Below are 27,312 nucleotides of genomic sequence, written 5' to 3' on the forward strand. Positions count from 1 at the left end.
GATGGTGTAGCCATTTTAATATTAAAAACAAAATAAAAAGAAACCCCAAACCACCATATAGCAGGAATGTGTAAACCTATAACATTGCACTGGCTAGCTGTGTACAACGCCACATCACCGCATTTCCTGGGTTCCCATCCCTGCTGCACAGCAGTTAAGAGAAAAAAAGGGTGACAACAGAAAACCTGCCATGAATGAGAACATCACCATTATATCTATATTTAGCCATAAAACAAGTTTGTTACAGTTTCCCAACATTTCTGTATAACAGTAAATGTGCCCGAACTGAGTAAATTGCTAATAAAGCTTATATACTTTGTTATAAAACAATGGCAGAATAGAAATAAAATGCATGTAAATGTTACATACCTACTATAAATAAATTCTTCATGCCTAACTAGTCAGACTACACTTGACGGATACAGTTAAATACAGAGCTACAATTTACTAAACATTAACAGGTCACTATCCAGAAGATGCTCGTCAAGAATATACAAATACAATTATTTACATGGTAAGGCACTTTTCAAACATTACATAACCAAGAAGTGTACAATATATTATAATACAAGGTTACCCAAATTATAATCCTTTCACAGTTTTCGGATGTCAGTAATGAAGATGCAATTAGATAGCTCCTGAATCACTATACAAACATGCATGTGTCTGAAATCCTGTCCCATGGCTGGCTGTGAAGGAAACAACTAAAAAGACCATTACACAGTTAAGGCTTATAGCAAAAGCCATAGTTGTCATCAGTCATTTTTAGTGGTAACTTAAAAACAGCGTGCAACAGACTACCAGTGATCGCTTGGAAGCCCCGCATGGGCCACCATTACAGCACGATGCCTCTGTGCTCACTTGTGTTACTACACTTAAGGACATTATGTAAATGGTGCAGTGTGCACATCAAGACCGCAGCTCATCACTCTATATTGCACAAGAGGCTACCAATGGTTTTCCAGTATAGTGGAAAGCATGCACCTGTCTCAATGGGGTTGGTTTTTCCTGTTTGGGATAAAAAATTTAAAGCAGGTTTATACTGTTCACTTGACTAGCATTTATTGTATTAAGTAGTGTTGCTAAGGGTTGTAATTTTTTTTTTTTTTTAAGAAAACAAGTGTTTGAAGACTTCCAGAAAGCAATTTATCATTTAATAGTAAACTTGGAGAAAAAAAAAAAAAAAAAAAAAAGAGAAGATGAAGGTGCCGTGAGAACGTTATTGTTTAATCCCAGTCTTTTATAAATTTCAATACTTACCAAAAAAACTGTACATGCTGCATTTCTGTCAGATTATGTGCAAAAGGACTTCGATGGGTTTGGAGCAAAGCATTTTTTTTAACCAAGCAAATTTGTACCAACTGCACATTAAGATTACGTTAAAATACAGATTTATCAGTCAAATCTGTCTGGTGGGAACAAAATCTGGTAATGTATAAATGCATATGACAATCAACCATTGCTTCCAAACACTTGGAAAAATGGATTTAACCAATTTGTTTAAACCACCACTCTTTCAGCATTTAGGATCAAATAGTCAATTGTCATTTTCACCAATATATTACCAAAATTCTGTTCCTACCAGACAGATAAATCTTTATGTACCCAGCCTTACTGTTAAATAATCAGACATAAAAGGTAGCGCCCATAAATACATTAACCCTTTCAAGTCCTAACAGACCTAATGTAGGAGCAGATCTAATGGTAACACCGTTCAACATAAACCATTTAAAAAAAAAATAATAATAATAATTCAATTTAAGCCAGACTGTTTGATCTGCAAAAAAAACTAAAATTGGACTGCGAAAGGTTAAGTAACTAATAGTGCTACTAGCTCACAGCACAATTTTTTTTTATTATGGAGTTTATTTTGTATGTATTGCATATAGGAGGTTGGCTAACACATAGGATTTCGTTTATTTTAATAGACAAAAATTAACAGGTTCGTATCACTTTTTAGAAATATGCAATATGTCCTGACGTTTCATGGTCAAGCAAATAACCTTCAATAAAAAGGAAATATTGAATTGTTCAGGTAGTTTTAGACATGGGCAGATGTACTAAGCCTTGGGGAGATGTAACTTACAAAAAAAGTCTCCTATCATTTCTTATTCCAAAAACGACCTATTACACATTACAGTTAGTACTAACCAATCAGCTCTTTTCTCTAGGGCTTTATATATCAATATTATTCTTTCAAATATTAAATTATAAACTGTCAATGTGTGCTTAAGAATAATAAGTTATATGGCATGCAGATAGTGAGTTATTTAAGGTGTACCTATACCCTCCTCACAGTGACTGCATACATTACATGACCTAATCCAAAATTGGGAATGTAACCCATAGGAATAAGCCACTAATTTCTAGTTAAGGGACAAGTTCTGCCTAAATATACTGAAATAGCTCCCACAAGGTGCAGATGACTGGTAGAGATAAAAAAAAAAAAATACCCTTCAATGTGTTTAAAATTGAGAGATGCTAACTGGCAGGTCTTCAGACAAAACTCATATAGTCCATTTCCTACATTTCAGGATTTGAACAACAACAACAACCCTAGGTTCTGACACAATACACAATGTACATATGTTATGTAGTATAGACAAGCACATTATTCCTTTATCAGACAATAAAAAATAGTGCCATGCTCAATGGCTGTGCCTCAGTGTATTGTGTACATTTCAGTTTGATCTCACGGGTGACAGGAGAGGATACAAAGTCTGTCTTCTTATAAAAGAAGGAAAAACTCATTTATTCTACAGCCACAAAATGCCTCACAATGTAGTTCTGGACACTTTGTAACAGATTGGCAAGTTCACTCCAACTTCTGTTCATGAATTCTTTCAAAAAAACATATTTTAAAAGAAACCAATAAAATACATATATAAAAAATGATGGGAGGTGGATGTGAAGAAAGAAGGCAAGGAAGAAAAACAAAAAACCCAACATCCTTTTCAGAAGTGTCAATAAAATGCAACTTGGAATTTGAAAAATGTCCAGCATTCCCCAATCACAAAACGGATTGTGTGTCCCTGGGCTCCAGGCATCTCACTCATGATACTCAGGCCTCAGTTTCCATTGACCTGCTGTGGAGTGTTACTGTCCTGTCCGGCTGTTGCATTCCCTTTGCTCCTGCTCTCACGTTCTTCATCTTCCTCATCTCTTTCGTCATTTCCACTGTGATTTTTACAATAAAGTCTGAGGAGGAGACAAATTACATGAGACACAAATTATAGGTTTGAAGGGGAATTGGTGGTAGAATCTATTGCTTTTTCTACAGTTAAAGATTCTTCAGACAATCAGGGTGCTGGGATTATTTTTAATCCATACACAGTTTTACACTAGAGGTCAGTAGTGAACACAGTTAGAGAAGGTCTGTTAAATGGACAGAGGCAATGTTCAACAGGGCTCCAGAGGTGTTTTACCGACCCCCCACTCCCCATAAGGATTATCCCCAGGAATGCCATAACTTCTAGCAAAACTGTAAGAGCATATAGGTGTGCAGCGGTGAGAGATACAACCTGTCCACTTCACAAGCTTCCATCATCTTTGTCATTACATAAAGCCTTGCTGAGCAAGATCAATGAAAAACTACAATAGAAACTGTATCATGAAGTTCCAATTCCTAACAATAAAAATATAATAATTACAAGAGGATCTTAAGAAAGTAACAAACAGTAGTGACCTTGAGGTCACAAGAGCGCAGGTGCTGGAAAGTATGACACGTCTTTTATTTCAATTGTACACTGCTGCTGCCCCTAAATAAGGGTGTGCACCTTTAAATCAGACAGAAAAAAATAAGTACTAGTGCGCCTGGTGACTATTGTAACTAGTACTTCATTGTTTTCAATCTTAAGAAAGGACAGTTACAGAAGAGCCGCAAAGATGCTATGGTAGATAACTCTTAATCTAGCCATAAATGACAGTACAATTCGATGAATAGTTTGTGGTCACCTTCCTCTGAGCGCTCCACTTAGTATTAGCTGCCCCGGTATCCTGCTAGGTGTGCAACACCCAAGGTTAGAAATAGAATTAAGGAGGTTGCAGGGACCACAGGCGCTTACTTAGTTCACAAATAAGAATTTATTAGGAAAATTACACTAGGTCCAATACAGACTAATAAGCAAAAGACATAAGTAAAAATGATTCCAGGGATTGTCCCTTACCCAAGCCTGGTGGTGGAGCCACAGGTGTTATAGTGCAGAGTGCCTCCGGATGCACCCTGCAAGGCTCCAAAGGAGTGAGGCTGGGAAGGTGTCCTGGATAAGTACTGCAGTGTCTTCCAACGCGTTTCAAGCTGCCAAAGCTCTTCCTCAAGCCATATTGGACCTAGTGTCATTTTCCTAATAAATTCTTATTTGTGAACTAAGTAAGCGCCTGTGGTCCCTGCAACCTCCTTAATTCTATAAGTGACAGTACATTTACATTTATCTATACACCTTATGAACAAAATGGTGTCCACGTGTCTGATTGAGATAGACTCCGTAACCAATGAACCAACTGCAATGCGATATCATTATCAGAGTAAATTTTTTCCAGGCAGGCTCAAAATTGGTCACCCCTCAACAATTGCACACATTAACTACTCCCAAGTCAGTTATTACATAACTTACAGGACCAAACATCAATCCTGGCCATGACTGGGGCAATGATGATCCCCCTCCTGTTCTGCATCTGTTTGTACAGGATTATTTCATGACAGGGAGAATTTTATAAGACAGGTATAGCCCTCTTGGTTGTGCTATGAAACACGAATGCCTTGGGTGGTTGAACACGGTCTTCATATATGAGAAGGAATAAGAACCATACAGATTTGAAAAGCTGCTGTTTGCACAATACAGACATTGGCTATTTGCATCTAACCTTGATTAACAAAAGCCTTATTAAAGGATAATGGACTCTTGCCAGTTACAGTTTTTTTTTTTTATTTAATTCTAGTAAAAAAAAATATAAATCAAAATGACGGCTTCTGCAATGAACTTTCACTTTGAGCAGTGATCGTTTTTTAGCCCACAACCTCTCCACCCCACCAGACTCCCAAAAAGGAGTTCTTTGGTCCATCTAGTGGCCCCTAGCGATCAGTGGCGGTTATTCGCCTCAGAGCTATAGCTATCTATATTTTAGGAGTCAATGACTGGATAGCTAACTTATGGAGCCAGGTACTGCAGTTTGTAGAAACTATATGAAGGATCTGTACACATGTTACTATGAAATGTAATACTCAGCTCTTACTTGTAAATCCCCCGTGACATGTTCTCAATATATTTGGCCTTGTCTTGTACACCGCAGTGATAATGATACGTTTTCACACAGGCCTTGATTTCACAACCAATTGTCGCACCAAGTAGACCACATAATGTACACTTCTGCAGAAATTAAAATAGGTCACCAATTAATATCAGTTCTCATGCATTATTAACAAACATAAATATGATCCAGTCATACAGCTAGGTCTGTCAGGGGAGCAGTCGCACATTTCATTATATAAATAACAAATGCTAGATTTTACAATATGTAAGAAGGGTGGTAACATACATTCCAGGAGTGAAGGCATTTGGGAAAATCGCATGCCTCAAGGGGTAGGTCTTCCTTCATTAGTGTTAAATACAAATTAGATGTGTGCGGACCACCAACTTCGCCATCTGTCTATGGAACAAAACACCACTGTCTGCTAATCAGAAAACAATGGTCAGTCTTACAATATATAAGTCTTGGCACCAAGTGAAAAATAAGGTCTAGTGTAATGATGTTGGCCCATTTTACTAATAGGATACTTATTTTAAACAATATAATGCGAGGGCACGAGTTTAGATTAGAAAGAAGATTTAGTTCCCTCAAAAGAAAAAAAATTCTTTACGGTCAGAGCAGTCAAACTGTGGAACTCTCTTCCTGGAGAGGTGGTGTCGGCGGACACAATAAATACGTTTAAGGTTGGACAAACATTTATTGGATAAAAACATCCAAGGGTACTAATATAAATCATATTCTGTTTAATGACTCACACTGTCTTTTACAAGGGATAAGCTATTAAAACACAGGTTGAACTCGATGGACGCAAGTCTTTTCTTCATCCTTATCTACTATGTAACTATACGAAAACCTCTCAAAAAGGGACAAATACACTAACTGAATTAAAAGCTTTCAGAGAGCAAACCCCAGGGAGGAATTCAATGCAATGGGCCCTGGCCTGGAACACATTGTCCTTACCGGCAAAACAAGAGCTCACACATCTAACAAAAGTGTGAGGTAAAACTTGCAATGGTCGCAATACAGAATGTTGCCAATAGATGGGCAGCCAGGCATTGCTCTGCATTGATCCAATTGTAAGTGTCCAGATTTGACCATTATTCTAATGAACACTTAATCATGTTATAATGGTGTATAGTCCAGAACCAGTCAGAACATGTAACTACCTGTATTTGGGATGGAATTTGTGTGGGTTGTGTTCACACATGCCCAGCCCTAAATGGAACTCTGTTGGGTGCGATATAATGGCTGCTGGACACCATACAGGTGAGGAGCAGCATTTGGCTATCATAAAGGATATGGATAGTTACCATTCGCTTGCCTCGTTTCATTTCTTGTATAACAGTTTTAATATCAAAGTCTCCAACTTCAGCCCTTGAAGTTGTTGTGAGTTGAACTGTACCGGAGGAGAAAAGCTAAAGAAAGAAATTGGCATTAGTGAGCAGCAGTAATGTCTTCCTATAATGTACATGTACTATGTCCACCCGAACATCTTGGATCATGGCACTAGTTTGAAAGATAGATACACACCATGCATTTGTAGTGAGCCGCTGCCTTTTTTGCATTAAATACATGGAGCTTGCCTCGTGTCTCATTCTCTTCATCGCCCGCATGACAGAACCCACACTTCGGCCTAGTGTCACTTGGACTGCTTCTGTGAGGGGACCGGTCTCGCTAATAGGTGGCAAAAAAAACAAAAAACAAAGAGGTTCAATATATGCAGCCTATAGCGCCAGAACTATATATTTGAAGCCACATAAAATATTCTATTCCATCACAGCATTATAAAACTTACACTGGAGCTGCTTTCTGTCTCTTCTGTACAGTGTGAAGAGGAGAGTCTGCTCTCCTCAGACTTCCCTCTGGAATTTGTGGTCCTTGACTTTCCACGAGAGCCTCTACCTCGGCCTCGTTTACGGGGCGATGGACTCAAGTCTCTGTGACCAAATCCTCCTTCTAACTCATCTAATGGAGATATGACTGTTAGCTGCACAGTGCATAATACACACATAAGAACAAGTATCCCTTAGTAAAAAGGACCAGTTATTAACTCTAAACTCTACATGGCAGCCCATTATTTACACACCACCTGATCCACAGTAATTTAGGGTGGTTTTATACCAGGGTTGCCTACCTGACCCTCTCCTTCAGGGAGACAAGGCTCTGTTCCTGGACTTCCCTGGTAATGTATGATTGCCATCACCTGTGGTGAAACACCTTTCTTATCAATTACCTAGCTCCTAGCTATGATGGCATCATAGATTACCAGGGAAGTCCAGGAACAGAGCATTTTCTCCCTCATGGACAGGGTCAGGTAGGCAACAATGTTATATACAGTTGCTGCAAAGATAACCTTTATTTAAACAAGTAAAACATGGTCCAACTACACCGCACAGCCACAGAAGCAGAAACTTAAAAAATGCTGGGTTTGTTTTCAACTACAACATACTCTTGGTGAAACCATTCAGACAAAAAAAATATAGGGCCCAATTCTACTTTGTTTGCAAAAGCAAACTCCTTTAATGGACAAAACAGTGTGCACTGCAGGTGGGGCAGATGTAACATGTGCAGAGTTACATTTGGGTGGGGTGTGTTCAAACTGAAATCTAAATTGCAGTGTAAAGCTGGCCACACATCTACAGATCGATGGTCATATCTGGCTGGAACAAAATTCTGGTAATGGATGAGAGCAAATGACAGTTTACCATTTGATTTGAAATGCTAGAAAAACTGCCAAAAACTGTCATTTAGATACTACCAGGTTTTTGTTCCAACCAGCCCAATCTGACAATCCATCTGTAGATGTATGGCCACCTTAAGAATAAAGCAGCCAGTATTTACTCTGCACAGAAACAAAATAACTCACCCAAATATAATTGCACATGCTACATCAGCACCACCTGCAGTGCACATGGTTTTGTCCATTAAGTTTGCTTTTGCAAAAGAATAAGAATCCCCCCTATAGTCTCGTCCGTCCCCCCACCACGTGGTGTGTGTGTGTGTGTGTGTGTGTGTGTGTGTGTGTGTGTGTGTGTATATCCACATACATACCACTACCCCCCAAGGTAACATGGGATGTATAAAAAAACCTTACAAACTTTCCCTTCAAAACTATTCTAAAAACCTGAGATTGAAGAGAGGTTTCTGGCTTATTACCTTCAGAGTTATGCATCTGTTCCTTGTGTTTTCTGCAATATATCCTGCAATAGCAGAAAAGTGTACTCAGTTATAAACAATGACGTGTTTAGAAAACATAGCATTTGACAGTGGATAAGAAGCATTCAGCCCATCTAATCTGCACCACTTTAACCATATTGTTACTTCATACCCTATTAGAGGCTTAGGTCTATATATCCCATGCATGTTTACATTGTTCTATGGTTTGTTGCCCACCAGGTGTGGGCAACAGGCGGCCCGTGAACAGCTCCTGACTGGCCCACCCCTGCAGTACGATTGTCTGATGGCGGCTGTGTGTGCGCGCGCAGTGTAGTACTGTATAGCCAACACAGCCTGTGTTTAGCAGGCGCCAGGTGTAGCCCTTGCGCAACAGGCTGCAAGTGTACGCCAGGCACACACACAAAGCCGCCATTGGACAGACACACACACAGCAGCGCCGGGTGGGGTCCCAACAATCATTTTCCAGAAGTCGTGATCCTGACTGTTTAAAACACCGTCAGACGGGTTCCCGACAGCCACCGGCTATTCTAACTCTTCGGGGTCCACGACCCCCATAGAGGGAGAATAGAATAGGTGGCGAGAGTAGCAAGCCACCGTGCCCGCAGCGTGGCAAGCGCACTGAGCCCGCAAGGGGCTTTGTTGCGCTGGCCATGCTGTCTGAGTCCGGCCGGTCGGGATCCCGACGTCGGGCTAATGACTGTCAGAACCCTATACCACATGTCACTACAGCCGCTGTGCCGCCCTTTCCCTGCTCCAAACTATACCAATTGACATTTTTTAGTCTAAATAACATTGTGATGTAGGCCCTGTACCATTTAATTTGCCCTTCTTTGTACCACCTCTAATGTATTTATATTCTTCTGGAGGTAAGGGGGAGAAATTTACTAAAGGAAATTAGTAAAAAATAGGTGTATTTGTATCCAGAAATACACTTCTTTTTGACATTTACTATCCCGAAAATACGACTACGAATTGCCGTATTTTCGGGATAGTAAATGTCAAAAAGAAGTGTATTTCTGGATACAAATACACCTATTTTTTACTAATTTCCTTTGGTAAATTTCCCCCAAGGCCTCCAGAACTGGACAGAGCATTCTAGAGGAGGTCACACCAATGACCTATACAGTGGCATTATTACCTCTTTCTTTCTGCTGCCGATTCCTCCCCCTAGGCAACCAAGCATTTGGCTTTTCTTCTTCATTGCTTTGTTACATTGCCTACCTGCTTTTAAGTCACCTGAAATAGTGACTGCTAGATCCCTTTCCTCCTCAGTAGTTTCCAATATAGTGATATTAATACTATATTTAGCCTTTGGAACTTTGAGTGACTGATTTTGCATTAAACTAACTGCCATGCTCCTGACCAGTCTACCTACATCAACCATTTGTTTTACCCCTCCTGGTGTGTCTACCGTGTTGCATATATTTTATGTCACCTACAAAATGGCATACTTTACCTTCAATTTTTTTTTTTAAGTTAGAAAAACCTTACAGGTTAAGAACTGTAAAGTTTAGATAAACTATTTTTATGCATATAAAAATACATCTGCCCGTATATGAACTGGATGCCAGCCCAAACATGGCAACATATTAAGCTCATGGGACTTTTACATCACCGCTGCAAAGCCATGGAATATCGACAGATGCAAATACTCATTAGTAAGATCAGACCCTTTGAATTACTCCAAAGATATTTTATGCTGAATGTAATATTAATAAAAATTCCAGTTTATGCTCTGTGCTTACTGCTCTTTTATTACCAGTTATTTATATAGCGCACACATATTTGCAGCACTTACGCTAGGATTAATTTGTTGGGAGCCAATTAACCTACCAGAATAACCAGAGGAAACCCACACAAGCACGAGGAGAATAACTGTGCACAGTGGTGGGAATTTAACCCATGACCTCACTGCTGCGAGGCAGTAATGCTAACCATTACATCGTCCGTGCTGCCCCAGTGGCATAGACCATATTATGTATAATTGATGAATCAATTACAGGTGATGCATGTTAAGTTATTGAAGAGATATTGTAGACTTTATACACAAACTGACTCTCCATTTCTGGTAATGGAAACCCTGAGCCACGAACCGCCATCAGCCACAGCATGTGGCCTAAGACAACATAAGATATTTGCTTTACTTTGAGTGTGCACAATCGAATATCTTTTAAGTGTTGCATGCAGTTCTGACAGTATGATGTTTGAGCAATGGTGTGAAACAAGTTTCTGTATCAGACAACAGCACTTCGGATCACTGGAAATGGTAACAGCAGAAATTATTTCTTTTCTTACAGGTATATTCCTTGTGATGGGTTTTCCTGAATCTTGGCTTTATCGTGTAGAGCGCAGTGATAATGATAGGTCCTGTGGCAAGTCTTTACATCACAGCCAATTGTAGCTCCAGGACAGTGGCAGAGTGTGCACATCTACACAGAACACAAATACAGTCACAGCACTACTTTCACATGCTAAGCCAGGTAAGATCTGTTCCCCATCAAAATGGGGCAAACAACTGACAATAAGACATTTACAGACTGTAAAAGTCAGAGACCCAGCATTAGTACCAATGCCACAAACTCTTCATTGTGGAAAGTACTGTTTGGGCTCATAAAGTTTACAATTTAAATGGTTATAAAAAAAAAAAACAGTATTAATGCAAAACTCCAAACAAAAAGGTCATATTTTAATTGTACAGTAACAGGAAAGGCTAAACTGTCATAAGAATAAAATGCCTGATTCAGACCGGTTCATAAGGATGCGTATGTTCAGACAGGGGGTCTGCATATGTGCATATTTCCCATGCGCAGACTCGCACCATCAGCCGGGGGAGCGAATTCGGACCTGGCCGACCAGATCGGAATGACCCCCAAAGTTAGATGATAAACAGCCAACGTTTAGGGCAGGAATGTCCAAATGGTGGCCCTCCAGCTGTTATGAAACTACATATCCCAGCATGCCTTGCCATAGTTTTAGCATTCCCTAATAGCAAAACTGTGGCAAAGCATGATGGGACTTAGTTTCACAACAGCTGGAGGGCCATAGTTTGGACATGCCTGGTTTAAGGGGATTTTCAACATGTGCAGATATTTCCGTCAGACAGAAATAAAGGTACACATCTGTTTAAAGCAGTTTCCAACCGTAGAAGTCGAATCTCCATCATTGAAATCGGATGCTGGTTTCTGAAATCAGCAGCGCTTTTCAACAAAACGCACCGTTATTAGACAATCCATGTATTCTGACTGTTGGAACATTTCTGTCAGTCAAAAGATTGAATTTTGTCTGTCAAATAGACATCGGAATTTGTATAGCGCAGCATATTCCGTTGGAATGAACAATGAATACCAAAACATACCAGTTTTTTCCCCCTTCGCAGCTCCTTCTGTATATCTTCTATTGAAAACCCACCAATATTTTCACTGTCTGTTTGTGAGGATACCAATGCTGAAGAAAACAGCTAAGGAAATAAAACAAACAGTAATTATAGTCCAACTGTATGACACCACTAAACTTCAGAGAATATGTCAAGTGATATCATTTGGAAACATTTTTAGTATATTTGTTGAGTCAGATTTTTATTTAATGTAATATTCGGGCTTTCTAAGACCATGATTGTTTTTTCATCCATAGTTACAATAGTAAAATATTAAAGGAGCTGTTGCGATTGGATACTCCAGTAAGGCAAAAAATTTAAAATTTTAATTTGCTCGCCCCTCACAACAAGTGTACAGGTTGTCAAACAGTCTATGCCAATAGACAGCCAATGCAATGTCATTCACAGAGAAACCCGCCAACGGGCTCACATAACAGATCGCCCCTTTGCTTGTAACTGACGCTATATCAGCCAAGTGTAATGTAGAAACTTTATCACTGACCGCAGATGAACAGCTTAATTTTATAGGTCCATACACACTGGGCGACGTTGCGGAGCGCTATGCAAAGCCGTCCTGAAAGCCGGTCATCTGCTGGTATAACAGAACGGCTTTCCCAGCTATGTTGCGGGAGTGCGCAGCAGCGCTCACCGCTGATTTCCTGGGGCATACACACTGGGCGGCTTTGAGCTGAAAGCTGTTCAAACCTGCTGTTTTGAGCGACTTTCAGCTCAAAGTCAGCCAGTGTGTATGGGCCTTTAAAGCAAATAAAACCACTTTCACACTATGGCCCTTATTCAGATCTGATCGCAGTACAAATTTGTTCTCAAAATTGGAAAAACTATGTGCACTGCAGGTGGGGCAGATGTAACAGGTGCAGAGAGAGATTTGGGTGGGGTGTGTTGAAAGTGAAATCTAAATTTACAATGTAAAAATAATGCAGCCAGTATTTACCCTTCACAGAAACAAAAATAACTTAAATGTAACACTCTCTGCACACGTTACATTGACTGACAGAAGTATCGCTGCAGCTACTATCCTGACACATCCTAGTATGTTTACCCTACCAGTCCCCTCTCACAGCCTAACCCCTATACTTACTGTAGGGATGTGTCTATTCTGGCCATATTGATCCAGCAGTCATTACCACAATAACCATTACCAATTAGTATTTGCATATGCACAATTTTGGTCTGATATTTATAAAGTTTCAAAGAACAGATAAACATGACTGCAACATCAAAGACAATGGCTAATGCTAGACTAGCCCGGTCAAGACCATATAATACACAGTTAAATGATAGAGGAAGGGTCATAGGCGAGTATAATTTACTGCAATGTCAACCCAGATATAAGAAGGGGACTACGAAATTGAAAATGACCACAAGGATATAGATATCCTATCAAAAGTAAAATAGTTTGAAATCTGCATAAAGTCTGAAACAGTGTAGATCAAAATTATTGATCAAATAAAATGTTTAAAGCAAAAAAAAAAAAAAAAACAGCTACTGCACCTAATGGCAAAAACAAGTAATTGCCACCTTTTTAAGCGCGTTTCGTACCTACCAGACATCTACGATGCGCTGCCACCTTCTCGTTACTGGACAACAGCAATGGCCCGCATTCCTTGTCTCTGTTTGACCTACAGAAACCACATTTTCGTTGCTGCAAAGATCCTTTTTTCTGCCTGGTAGAGCCCGACATGTTTGTATGCCAACTCGAAAACAAGTTTGATAAATGCTGTAATAAATCATATCAAATAATCAATATGTCCGACCATATATTTACAAACATGTTTTTTTTTTACAAGTGTAACCCTTTGCATGCCAACACCAATGAGAGATGTGCAAAAATATCTGCTAAAAATGCCAGCATCGCTCACATTTGTTACATAATTTCAAATAATATGTGTAAAAGATTATATTCCATATATAAAAGGTAAACATTACAAAGACTAAAAAGGTTTGCTTGGCAATTGTCACACCTATTCTAATTCACTTGGCACTTAAAGGGTTAAACACCTCGCATACACTTCAGCCTCTAAATTCTGCAAATACACTCAGTTTGATTTATATAGTGCTCTCACATAGGACTCATGGCACTAAACAAATTAAAGTGTTAAGGGGCCTACAAACATAGCGATTCCCAGGCATTTTCTGAGCAATGTTACTTAATTTAACTACATCGCTGTGTGTGTGTGTAGGGCCCATAACGATTTATGGCCCTGCCCGTCGCCATCACCCAGCGATTCATATCCAGTACACTGGATAAATCTATAGTCACTGGGAGTCAGCGAAGAACACTGGTCCTAACAGATCAATCAGCGGCACATCGCTGTGCGATCTAGCATTGCTCATGTACACACATCGCTACATGTGTAGGCTCTATTAGAAACTGGTAAACCAAAGAGACACAAATATGCTATCCATTCAACATTAACCAAAAAGTGCTTTAAAAAAATATAATAGTGAACTAAACTATAGTTTTTACATGGAAATGTATTTGAAGTAGGATGATATTGACAAGGCAATGCTTGAGATGCCAGAAGGCCAACAGCAGCATCCTTATGCACAAATTCACCACCTGGGTGGAAAGCATTGTAACCCTCCCCTCCTACGCCTCTCTTCCAAACCCCCCAAAGCTGGGTACACACCTAAAGATACATCTGTCCCATTAGCCAGGTGGGAAAAAGAAAAACCTGGTAATGTATGGGAGCAAATGATAACCAGCCATTTGTTCCCAATTCTTGTTCAGACGCATTGGTTCGGGGTGGGGTAAGGCGCTTCAAAGTTGGGGTTAGGTTTAGGCTGCACGGTTCGAAGGATAAGAGTTTTGTACTAGCAGGTATGCAAGTATACTTACCAGACCCCTGTCAGACGTTCCCCCCCCCCCCTCAATCAGTATGCCAGCATCTGTATTCGGACCAGCATCCCATCTGACTGTCATTCATATCTGTTATGCGGGGTACACACCAGGACGACCCGCCCACGATGCACATCGTGAGCGGGTCATCAGTGTCTCGTCAGACCCGCTCATGATCATGCGGAGCACACGACCCGCTCACGATGTGCACCGTGAACGGGTTCCGATCCAATGGCGACCCGGGTGTATGGTCGTTTCCAGATCCTACCTGCTGCAGGTAGGATCTGAATAACGACCGACCCGCGCATCCGATCAGGACAGAAAAGGACCCAATCACCACACAATCTACATCCAATCGGTGGGAATTGGATCTAGATTGATGGGATCGGACCCTTGCCATCCTGGCGTGTACTCAGCATTAGTACATGTAAATGCAAGAAACTAATTGGACAGGAGATGGTCCAAGAATCACTTCACAGAACAGATTTAACAAGTGATAAATCTGGTTATCATAATGAATGTTCAAATGTTAAATATTGCTCCAACCAATCAGCTTCCGGCATTTCTAAAACTAACGAGTTAATGCTGATTGACTAGAGGGCTATTTAACATACCGGTACAAGGGGTGACAAGAATATCAGTATCACTTGTATGCTGATGATACTCAAATCTATCTATCAACCCCAGAGTTGTCACCAGTGGTTTTGGGTCGAGTTTCTGATTGTCTCTCTGCCATCTCATCTTGGATGTCTTGTCGCCAACTCAAACTCAATATTTCCAAAACGGAATTACTTATATTCCCGCCAACTAAGAACAGTTACCATCCTGACATCTCCATCGCTGTTGACAACTCGATAATCTACCCTACCCCACAAGCTCGTTGCTTAGGGGTCATCCTCGACTCTGAACTGTCCTTTCTTCCCCACATTCAATCTGTCTCCAAATCATGTTACATGCATCTAAAAAACATATCCAAAATACGACCCTATCTCACACAAGACACTACCAAGTCTCTTATCCATGCACTCATATACCGCATTGATTATTGCAATAGTCTCCTAACTGGTCTTCCCAAGAACAGACTCTCACCACTGCAATCAATTTTAAATGCTGCTGCTAGGCTGATCTTCCTTGCAAGACGCTCATCGTCTGCTGATCCGCTCTGCCAGTCCCTCCATTGGTTGCCTGTATATTACCGTATTAAATATAAAACACTTCTACTTGCTTATAAAGCTATTAACCATACTGCACCAGCATATATCTCTGCACTTATCACAAAATATCTCCCATCTCGACCACTACGCTCTACACAAGATCTGCGTCTCTCTTCTGCACGGATCATTAGCTCCCATTCATTATTACAGGACTTTTATCGGGCTGCTCCCATCCTATGGAATGCCCTTCCACGCACATTAAGACTCTCCACCAGTCTCCAAACTTTCAAGCGTTCCCTGAAAACTCACCTCTTCAGGCAAGCCTATCATATTTAAGTTCTACATGCATAACCCTCCGAGGCACTTCTGTATTATATAGCTTCCATTCTGGACTTGTAACTGCTATGCTATTACTGATGCCGGTCCTTATGTTTCCCCCCTATATCCCTATAGATTGTAAGCTTGCAGCAGGGCCCTCCTACCTCCAAGTCTGTCTGTTGTTACCCAGTTTGTTTTATCACTGTCTACTATTGTAAAGCGCAACGGAATCTGCTGCGCTATATAAGAAACTGTAAATAAATAATTGTTAAATGTGACCCTAGGCGATATAATACACCAGAGGTATAATGACCTGCACCCTAACTAGCATGTACTTTACTACACATGGGACACACATACAGTCACCATAGCAGTGAGTGCACAGCCATACCCGCATTACTCTGCACCGAGCACCCAGTATTCAGACAGCACCGCGAGCACAAAGCCCATCCCCAGCTCTGCTGCTCATACACCGGCTCATGCGTCACCCGGCTGGCGGCCTCCTAGCACCGGGCCCCCAGCACCTCTATGTTACAATGGGCCCCGACAGGGAGCTGCGCGACCTTGCTGTAAGGCGGGGCCGGAGGCCGTCAGACGTCGTTCCGCCCGCTCTGTCTCCCATCACTTACCCGATGACCCAACTCCCCACCCGGCACTGCTGTCACCCGTCCGCCACAGACAGCTCAGTAATCTCCGGGGTTTGTTTCCTTTCATTCGAGGACGCACGACGTGCTGACGTCACGTAACGGCGGGAACAGCCGCCCACCCCCAGCGCGTACGCTGTGCTGCTGCTCCAGGGTTACACAGGCATCAACATCGTAAGCCGCTATGAAATGATGGCAGAGCTTCCACCATCGAAACTTACGATGTGATGGTAACTAGCCTTCACATCAAAAGAAATCGATGGAAAACTATTCCCATTAAATGCGCATGCGCATACCCGCCGCGCACAGTGTGTGGCTGGTAAAGGTGAGTGAGTGACGGGCAATCGGTGCCGCTCACTGATGATGTGTGCTTAACTTTGCTGGGCACTGTGGGCAGGCAGTGTATTCTCATCCCGATTACAGTCGCAGGGTGCTCACTAACTAACATTTGCACAACATTGAAAGAACACATACACAATAATAGGGGAGATGACAGAGGACAGCAAAGGGTACTTCTTCATCTTTGCGGCCACAGTTTATGCCAGGGCTGGGCAACACCGGCCTTCCAGATGTTAGTGAACTACACATCCCAGGATGCTTTGCATTAGTTTTGCTATGTGGCCATGCTGAAACTGATGCAAGGCATGCTGGGATGTGTAGTTCATAAACATCTGGAGCGCCGGTGTTGCCCAGCCCTGGTTTATGCTATGGAACTTACATAGCATAACCCGCACCATGCTCTCCTGTGTCCATGCCACCAACTATTACCTTTAGTAAAGTTGTGGCGAGTGAAGCGAGACACCGAGCCCGAAGCGTGGCGAGCCAAGCAAGGCTACGAGGGAACAATGGTGCTATTCTGAAAGTGGCTAACATAACTGGCGTAAGCTATCGCCGCAAAGATGAGAAAGTACATAGCAAAGCACCTGTCCCTAACATGCTGCTGTGCCACTCACCATACCTCCCAACAGCCCTCCTGTGGCTGGCAATGTCCTGGGTGGGATCATTGCATCACTTAAGAGATGGCATTCACTACGGAATCTCTTCAATGCAGGGAGGGAGCCGGGGGCTAGGAGGCCACTGGAGGCTAGGAAGCCACGCCCACCCACATAATAGTTCCGTTCACTTTTGTGGCTGGTCACACCTTCGGCACGGCAGGTCCCGATTTGGGGAATAAGAAAGATGGGAGGTATGCTGTCCTGATTATAGTGGGTCAGTCCCGCTAATTGGAGACTTCCACTGTCCCTTCTGTGGGTCACAGTGTCCCGCAGATGCACAGTTGAGGGCAGGCCCGATGATGGGGGTCAAAGGGCACACCTGTACCGTGCCTCTGATGTTATGGGGGCCCCAAGTTCCTGGGCAGTAAGCATGACTATCATATTTAAGTGATATGGATTGTGCCCGCTGCTCGTCAGGAAGGGGACTGTAGCCAGTGGCGTAATTACCGTTGGTGCGTGGCCCTCATCCCCTGCACCCTGTCACACTCTTTAGCCTCAAAAAGAAACAGTCCTTTTACGGGGCAATGCCAAAGCAGGTCCAGGGCCTGACTGACCCTATGCTCAGTGCGGCAGCCAATGCAAAGACGTTATGGCAGCCCTAAAGGAAGCCCTGCACTCCGCTCAGTAGCTGCAGCTGGTGGAGTGCCTTTGCAGGGTGCACGCCGGCTCTCTTCCTGTGCCGACTTGGTAGCAGCTGTTGGTGTAGAGCCGGACTCTCCCTCTGGTGTAACACAGAAAGGGGACTACCTCAGGGTTCTGCTGCTCTGGCTGCTGCTTCCTGGTGCTGCGCTCATGGCGTTGAACTTCTGGCAGAGCTCTCGCTAGTGAGTACCTAGTACGCTAGTGAGGTCAGGATGGGTGTGGTATAGGGGTCCGACAGTCATTATCCCGACGTCGGGATCCAGACAGCATGGCGAGTGCAACAAAGCCCCTTGCAGGCTCGCTGTGCTCGCCACCTATTCTATTCTCCCTCTACGGGGGTCGTGGATCCCCAGGAGGGAAAATAGCAGACGGCCATCGGGAACCCGGCTGTCGGTGTTTTGACAGTCGGGATCCCGACGTCGGGTGAATGCCTGTCGGGATCCCGTCCGGCACCCGGTCAGGATAGCTGAGTGGTTTCAGGCTGGGGACATCAGCAGGACAGGATAGCTGAGTGGCTTCAGGCTGGGGGCACCAGCAGGGCAGGATAGCCTGAGCTGGGGATTCCAGCAATGCGGGAGAGCCGGGTAGCTTGAGCCTGGGGATTCCAGCAATGCAGGAGAGCCTGGTAGCTTGAGCCTGGGGATTCCAGCAATGCAGGAGAGCCGGGTAGCTTGAGCCTGGGGATTCCAGCAATGCAGGAGAGCCGGGTAGGTTGAGCCTGGGGATTCCAGCAATGCCGGAGAGCCAGGTAGGTTGAGGCTGGGGATCCAGCAATTCAGGAGAGCCAGGTAGATTGAAGCTGGGGATTCCAGCAATGCAGAATAGCCAGATGGTTCAGAGTCAGGAAGTGCTAGTTATAGTCAGGAAGTGGTAGTTGCACTGTGTCTTTAAGGAGCTAAGCAAGGCAGGCGCTCCTTACATGCAGACAGACAACAAAGCACTTACAGGGTTCTGTTCCCTTAGCTGGGCTTTATACCTCCTGCTCAGTGCTGATTGGCTGGAATGCAACTCTGCCTGGAATCTATCACCTGACTTGCTGGAGCAGAACCAGGAAGTGTCATGGCGCTGTCCATGGAGAGGGGAGTGCTGTGAACCTTTGTTTTGTGACCACAGAGTAGAGTAGTGGCACTGGCTGCTTCTTATGTAAGCGGTTACTTGTTCCCACTGATGTGGGCATGGGGTGTCTGTGTCCAGTAGTTATAGTGGGAGCCCTAGGGCCTGGCAATGTAGCTGTGCATCAGTGCTGCTGCCTGAATAGCCAGTCTGTCACTCCCCCACCACTACTCTCTACTCTACTCTGCTCCACTACTCCCTCCCTACTCAGCATCACTACTTCCTCCCATTCTCCCTCCCTGTTCCACATCACTACTTCCTCCCACCCTGCTCCACATCACTGCTTCCTCTCACCCTTCGTCCCTGCTCCGCATCACTACTTCCTACCACGATCCTTCCCTGCCCTGCATCAGTACTCGCATCCACCCTCCCTGCTCCACATTACTACTTCCTCCTACCCTCCTTTCCTGCTCTGCATCACTACTCCCAACCTTCTTCCCTGCTCTGCATCAATACTCCAATAGGAGTGTGTTTTGACGTGTTTCCTCATCTGCTGACAACTTTTTTTTGGGATACTAACCATCAAGGGAGCATTATAGGAACACGAAGGACTGGAATAAGTATACCTTACACTTATTTTTACCTTTTTCATTTTTATATTTTAATTTTTTCTTCCCATCGTCCTAAATTGTTCAGCAACCAATAGAGTCATATCGATTGAATTTTATATGTTGCCTCAATATAATTTTACTAAATTAATAATGTTCATTATTTTTATCATTTATATTTTTCATAATAAATCTTTTACACTAATGTCATACCCAATTAATCTATCATCATTGTAGTAGCGCACCACTTTATTTTTTTTCCCTATTTTACCATTTGGTTGGGAACTGACCTTCCCTTTGTGTGAGCAGCTGGCCCAGAACCCCACTCTGTAGACGCCCACTCTTTTATCTTAGGGTAAAAAAATTGTTTCTAAAGTAAGGGATGGGGCTACAATGATGTGACTCAGCAGAAGGTACGTGGGCGATTGCAGGGGATACGGTTATTGGGCATGCGGTCATTTTGCCGGCGGTCGGGATCCCGGCGTTCAGAATCCCGACACTGGAATCCCGACCGCCGAAATCCCGAAACTTTCTCCCTCCGTGGGTGTCCACGACACCCATAGAGGGAGAATAAAATAGCGTGCCGAGCGTAGCGAGGCACTGGGCCCGCTGCGTGGCGAGCGCAGCGAGCCCGCAAGGGGGGGCGATCCACGTCCCCCCCATGTCGGGATTTCGGCGGTCGGGATTCCGACCGCCGGGATCCCGACCGCCGGGATTACGTATCGGATCCGGTCATTGTGTCACCAGCATGATGGTTGACACCTTTATGATCGACATGCAATTAGGTCGACATGACTTAAGGTAGACATGCAGGAAGGTCGACAGGGTCATTATGTCGACATGGGATTTTTTGAGTAAAAATGTGCCGACAGGCGGTATTTCATGCCCTACCATCCACTAGGGCGTGGCGTGAGAATAAAATAGTGTGCCGAGCGTAGCAAGGCACCGTGCCCAAAGCATGGCGAGCGTAGCAAGCCATGCGAGGGGATGCAGTGCTAAGTTCCATCTCCATGTCAACACATGTGCCGACAGGCGGTATTTCATGCCCTACCATCCACTATGGCATGGTGGGAGTATAAAATAGTGTGCCAAGCATAGCGAGCGCAGCAAACCAAGCGAGGGGACACGGTGCTACGTTTTAGTGTTTATGTTGATTGTGTTGACATTCCGATTAAAAAAAACACATGTCGACTTTTTCAAAGTCGACTTTACCCATGTTGACCTAATGACCCTGTCGACCTTAACCATGTCGACCTAATGACCCCTATACCCCCACCCATCTGCATCTTCAACACACACACTGAAACACCCTTTCACACCCAGAGGCATTGTTCCATCCCCATTCTCACCATGTGGCAATGTCTGTCCCCTCCCACAGGGCTCTCACATGGTGGCATCAACCCTAAACCCTCCACTGTATAGATAATGTCAGCAAGGTCCCCATGGGTGGCATTATGTTTAATGTGCAATATGGTGTGTGGCATTATGTGTAATGGGCATTTTTTGGTCTGATCGTGGGTCGCACTCCAATCGTAGCTCCGCCCTCTTACTGAATTATGTTTCGCCCACTCGCTTGTTATGGGGGGGAGGGGGGATCTCCAGGAATCGATGATGCATGAGGTGGCAACCCTAGCCATCAGTGATAAAGGAGACCAGTACTCCCAATCTATATCAAATCAAACAGCAAAATATTTAATGGTCTGAATTAAACACCATCTTATATGCTTACAATGATACTAAAGCCCCATTCACTTGCTGATGCCTGCCAACGCCGATATTGGCGGCAGCAGGATGCGGCATCGGAAAGTGCATACACATTACCAATGCCGGCGGGGAATGGAGCGACAGCCATGTTGTAGCCAGCCACAGTATGCCGTCGTTAAAGAGGACCTATGTAGGACCATCTGTGGTACTGGCAGCATTGCAGCAGTGAGTGTTGCTGCTGCAGGTTAGGGACAGGTGCTTTGGTGTCCTTGGCAACCTCCCTCATTGTGTGGGACTGTGCTCATTCATTGTTGTATATATGTTTAGAAGCCACTGAGTGACTTGTTTGAGTCCAATCCTTGCCCACAGCTGTGCAGGGGAAAGGAGTGGTCTTTGGTCTCATTGGTTATCACTGTCTCAGTGAGCCAATCAGGGCTAGCTATGTGCCTGGTTGCCTAGCAGCAGCCTACAGAGGGGAGGGGTGAACACAGTCACGTTTAAGGCAGATAGATTCACAGAGACAGAATGAATGAAAAGTTCCCCTGATGCTGACACAACAGCCAGGAAGGAACCAGGGCCTGTGCAGCTCTCAGGAAGTAAAGAAACAGTCAACCATCGGCTCATCATTGAATAATTCCTAATCGATGGTGACAAACATCGTTGTAACAGCATCAAATGCTAAAACTATCACTGTTTGAAAACCATTGATGATTGCTGCCTGAGCTCTGATTCCTTTCCCCTTGCTGTGGTATTACTACTAAGCACAGTACAGTGAGAGAAGTCAAGGTAAGAGTGTGTTGCTGCTCCTGACTGTGTGGACTTAACAGGTTAAAATGTGTATGTTTATCGCAGGGTGTAGTCTGCTTGTGTTCTACTAACAACATAGGAAAAATAGAGTAGGTATCTTTTTGGGGGATTGGGTAAAATCTGGAACATTGCGGAACGGCTTGCTGCAGAACCCTGTGTTGCTGTGGCATTCTCTGTGCCTGTCCTCGTATACGCAGAGCGAGCTCCTTAGCTCTACAAGACCCGCAGGGAGTCTGGACTGCTCCGGCTTTTACCCAATCCCCATAGGTACCACATCGGGAGGCTGTAATCCATACTTGCCTACCTGAACCTCTCCTTCATGGAGAAAATTATCTGTACCTGGACCTCCCTGGTAATCTATGATTGCCAGCACCTGTGGTGAGCTAGGTAATGGATGAGAAAGGTGTTTCACCACAGGTGATGGCAATCATACATTACCAGGGAAGTCCAGGAACAGAGCATTTTCTCCCTCATGGAGAGGGTCAGGTAGGCAAGTGTGAGGTAATCTCTCCTTCCGCATTCACCGCAGTGACATTTGTATCAGACACCCCAGTCAGGGGGAATGGGGACAGACTGGGATATGCACTACAAGCTCTACAGTGGCAGAGTACTCTGCAGGGAGCCGTTCCGATTTGTAACCATTATATCTGTTTTGAACGTCACTTTTTTTTTTCATTGATTTTGGTAAATTGCATTTTTTTGGGTAAAATTCTCAAATCTGTGCCAGTTTCTTTTTTTGCAGTCTGATAGGCACAATGCATTTTATTATTAACTCCTATTAGATATACTGCTTGTTTTTCTTCATAGTGCACCGTCTTCTTCTTATTATTGTTTATTTATATGGCGCCAAAAGGGCTCCGCAGCGCCTAACAATACATAAACGAGGAAATAACTAAGTACAATACAAGACACTTTAGGACAAGTACATGGTAAATAAGAATTTTTGCATCAGGGGACAGGACACTGAAGCAATTATCAGGGTGGCAGAGATATATATTTTCTAAGAAAAGCACATGAGAAAGGGGCCTGCTCATGAGAGCTTACATTCTAAATAAATGCCTCTTGTTTGGGTGCAAGAATAAAGGTTACACTTGCTGTTACAATACCTTCTAACTTCTGGCCATGCCCCCAGCCCCTCTGCCTGTGGAAATACATACTGTGCACATGCGTACAGCGTCTAGTAACCGCTGCTCAGCAGGTGACGGGGGACACCCAACTGCCCCGGGATACTGCTGGCCCCGGGCGGGTTGCTGGAACGTCCCCAAAAATGGACGTTCCCGCGGAAAGCAGGACAGGTGGGAGGTATGTGTTACACCAGCACCCTCTTTTACTGCATGCTTGGATAATGATGGAAAGATTAGAGAATTTCTTGGTGTATCTGCGCACTGAGATTGATGTTAAGACTAGCTGCGAACACTTATGGATCTGACTGGGATCCAATATTTTTGAACGTATATAATTTTTGCATAAACTTTAGGAACAGTCTGATAAGTCTCTGGTGAGAGCACTTGGATAATAGTCTCTTAGGGTTATCTGAGTGCGGCGTCCCGCTGTCATATAAGCTAGTGGATTCTTCGGGTACCCCTTTAACAGCCTCCTACTTACCCTGTCCGGGCGCTTGGTTCCGCTTCCCTGCGGCTGCCTGTGATCGTCTCAGCTGCCGCCGTGCAGGTGTGGGTGGTATGCTCCTTCCGAATCCTGTGTGTGCACAAAGTGTCACCAACGCGTTTCAGCTTTACAGCCTTCTTCAAGGAGGTGTCTATTGCTGGAGTTCTCTGGGTTTAAATCTCCCTCTATGTCCACGTGGTTTTTCTACTCCGTTTTCATTAGTCAGTCAGGGTATCTGTCAGCTTGTCTATTGTTCACGCTCAATGATTCGGAAGGAGCATACCACCCACACCTGCAAGGCGGCATCTGAGACGATCACAGGCAGCCGCACAGAAGCGGAACCAAGTGCCCGGACAGGGTAAGTAGGAGGCTGCGAGCGAGCAGTGAGGCAGGAGGGATCCCGGCAAAATTAAGTGAGACGGCACCTACGGCTACAAGGTCAGCCGTGACGCTGGTCCACTGAAACAAGTCCCTGCTTCAGCCGCAGAGGGCAGCGGCAGACGTATACAGTGTCCCCCCACACCTGTGCGACGCCGCAGCAACACGGCACCAAGCAGAAGTGACACCGGTCCCCCTAAACTGCACCTACCGCACACTCCTCCGAAAACCTAGGAGTGACATCAGGCTGTTAAAGGGGTACCCGAAGAAGGGTTAAAGGGGTACCCGAAGAATCCACAGCTGGACGCCTCACTCAGATAACCCTAAGAGACTATTATCCAACTGCTCTCACCAGAGGTTTATCAGACTGTTCCTAAAGTTTACGCAATCCTAGGGAGGAATCACCAACCTTTGATGCGCACAGTTAGGACTGAGCATACAGACTATCCAACTTATGCTTATGACCAATTGACACTTTTTTGTGGCCAATTGTGTACATTTTAATTGAATCCTTGTTTAAAGTAAATTACAATTGCAAACATACTGAGTCTATTACCAATTTCTACTGTATACAGCCATATGCACCCATATATATGTATATTCACTGAGACTTATCAGACTGTTCCTAAAACAGAGCGCGACACTAACCCACAAAAGTTATAATGATGGAAAGATGACAGTGGCAGGGATAACCTTAGCATTAGGCAATATTTGCATGCAAAGTAGTAGAGTATTCCAAAGATATTTGCACCTAGGAAGGCCAATCCCAGGATCTGGATCCTGGAATATCTGGCCCATCCCAATTCTGAGATTTTAATGATTTACAGGATTACAGTGTGGAAGCACAGATTGGTTTTCATCCTGGCAGCACTGACCACTTGTCCCAGGCACTGCCCAGGCTCGGACAGACTTTGCGCCTATGCGTAACTTTACAGGTCATGCTAAGCTGCACTGCCCGACGTCACTCACCCCTTTAACAGTCACAACCGCTTAGGCTGCGGGAGGGGAGGGTTAGGCTGTGGATGAGGACGTTTAGGATTAGGCTGTTGGAGGGGACAAGGGGGTGTAAACTGCACTAATTGGAAATACTTAAAATGGTGGTATTCATAAAATGAAGGTGCCAATCATAGTGTACAATGTAAAAATATAATTAATAAAACAACATAATGAAGATGAAAGTTAAAATAAATTCACTACTAACTGAGGAGAGCCAATAATTTGAAACATTCCATATGGTACCGTATATGGGTAAGTCCACTTAAGGTCCAGGTCCGTTCCTATAGTGCCTCGTGTGTGAAAGGGGTCCCCAAAGACTAAGTGTAGGTCTTCAGCTGGCAAATGTGGGGGATTTGATTCCTCCAAATGTGGGGGTCCCGATGGCTTGCTTGGGTTCACTGTGAGATAGCATTCCCAGTTTTGTGTGAACAGCCTTTCTGGTGAGCTGTGGGATTCCCGTGGAGGGACTGTAGATGGAATCACAATGGGAGGAGAAAGTTTTAGAGGGTGGTCCGGTCCCTGGAAGGCATGCAGGCTATAAAGGGGTGGGCTCTCTCGTTTTGCCATGGCTACATCGTAATCAAGGTGGGGGGGAGAATTAAGGATAGGATTAAAATAATTACTGTGATCCATTGGGATCCTGATGTCAGGATACTGCTGTCAGCATTTTAACTGGGATCCCAACTGCCGGATTTCATACCCAACCCGCTGTACTATTTAATTTTAAAAGTGTTTTAATGAAATATAATAAAGTGTCACATGTTCTCACACATATACTAGCTAATACAGGGGTAGCCAACTCCAGTCCTCGAAGGCTACCAACAGTTCACGGTTTCTAGCTCACCTCACAAATACACAGGTGCACTCAATACTGACTGACACATTTTAAAAGATCCACAGGTGGATCCAATTATTTCACTTGTGATTCTGTGAGGAGACCTGGAAAACGTTAACTGTTGGTAGCTCTCGAGGACTGGAGTTGGCTACCCCTGATCTAATATACTTCATAGGTGGCTACTCCCCACTGGAGTAAAACACCTAAGTATCTATGTTATGGATACATATAGATGAGCAGCCGTGTGAATGACCGTGTTCACAATACAGACCTAGGCATGCTGATAGTGGGAATCCAGACAGCGGTCAGGTAAGTAAAATTACCTTCCCTCTGCTGACCCCCAACCCTATGCCCCCTCCCCAAAGGTGCCTAAACCTAACCCCTGTATCCCCTCCCCTAAAACTAACCTCCCTGTCTGCAGGCCTAACCCTAAACCCCCTCCCCCCTACAGCTTAGCCCTAAGTCCCCCCTAGTGCCTAAACCTAAAAAAAAACTGCCATCCCCAGCCTAACTCTAACTCACCCTCCATCTTGGCAGTCAGGATTCCGGTTCAGGCATCCTCCTTGTTGTCAAAATTCTGGCACCGGTCTCCAGGAGGTAGTCGGGTGGCCAGCATCAGTATTGTGATTGCCAGAATCTCCACTATATGTAGGCCTGCCTTCATGAATGGTGATCTTTTATAGGGAAGCTGCTTTCAGATGAATCTCTTGCACCTTACATGCTGGTTGCAACTGTATAAGGAGTACAGTAGGCAGAGTGGCTCCCACCTGAAGCCGGGCAGATTGTCACATTAGATCTATGGTAACTCGCATTTATATAAGGTGGTAAATCAGGCTACTGCGGCCACTTTGCATCTGACAACCAATGGACACAGATAGACAGTTTGTTTTCTTACAAATTTGTATCCAATTTG

General features: G+C 44.0%; 2 protein-coding genes across 4 annotated transcripts in view; one reads left to right on the forward strand and one right to left on the reverse strand.

Moving 5' to 3' along the window:
* PHF6 (PHD finger protein 6) lies at window positions 1-16,911 on the reverse strand. The gene is made up of 10 exons (XM_083159526.1): window positions 16,759-16,911; window positions 13,362-13,535; window positions 11,780-11,881; window positions 10,720-10,853; window positions 8,404-8,447; window positions 7,043-7,212; window positions 6,778-6,921; window positions 6,558-6,662; window positions 5,233-5,366; window positions 1-3,198 (listed from the first exon to the last, which is right to left on the reverse strand). Exons 2-10 carry the CDS (start codon window positions 13,497-13,499, stop codon window positions 3,069-3,071), a joined length of 1,101 nt encoding a protein of 366 aa, XP_083015652.1. The 5' UTR covers window positions 13,500-13,535; window positions 16,759-16,911; the 3' UTR covers window positions 1-3,068.
* Window positions 10,638-27,312, forward strand: part of CCDC160 (coiled-coil domain containing 160) — a 19,318-nt gene continuing 2,643 nt past the window's right edge. The window contains exon 1 of one of the 3 annotated variants that reach the window (XM_083159529.1): window positions 10,638-10,904. The gene's annotated coding sequence lies outside the window, so the exon portion shown is untranslated. Of the gene's footprint in view, window positions 10,905-16,890; window positions 17,099-22,272; window positions 22,562-27,312 lie in introns of those variants that run through there. The other 2 variants (XM_083159528.1, XM_083159527.1) reach the window with 2 other exon arrangements.

Source organism: Crinia signifera, chromosome 9 (assembly GCF_055691185.1).
Source record: "Crinia signifera chromosome 9, ASM5569118v1, whole genome shotgun sequence".
In the NCBI taxonomy this organism is placed as follows: domain Eukaryota; kingdom Metazoa; phylum Chordata; class Amphibia; order Anura; family Myobatrachidae; genus Crinia; species Crinia signifera.

Excerpts from the sequence above, each read along its gene's own strand:
- PHF6 (XM_083159526.1), bottom strand. The coding sequence starts at position 13,499 with ATGTCGGGCTCTACCAGGCAGAAAAAAGGATCTTTGCAGCAACGAAAA. Across the intron at positions 10,854-11,779 it reads TGCGAAGGGGGAAAAAACTG|ATGTGCACACTCTGCCACTG; the intron begins GTATGTTTTGGT and ends TGTTCTGTGTAG. Across the intron at positions 6,663-6,777 it reads CGGCTCACTACAAATGCATG|CTTTTCTCCTCCGGTACAGT; the intron begins GTGTGTATCTAT and ends TTCTTTCTTTAG.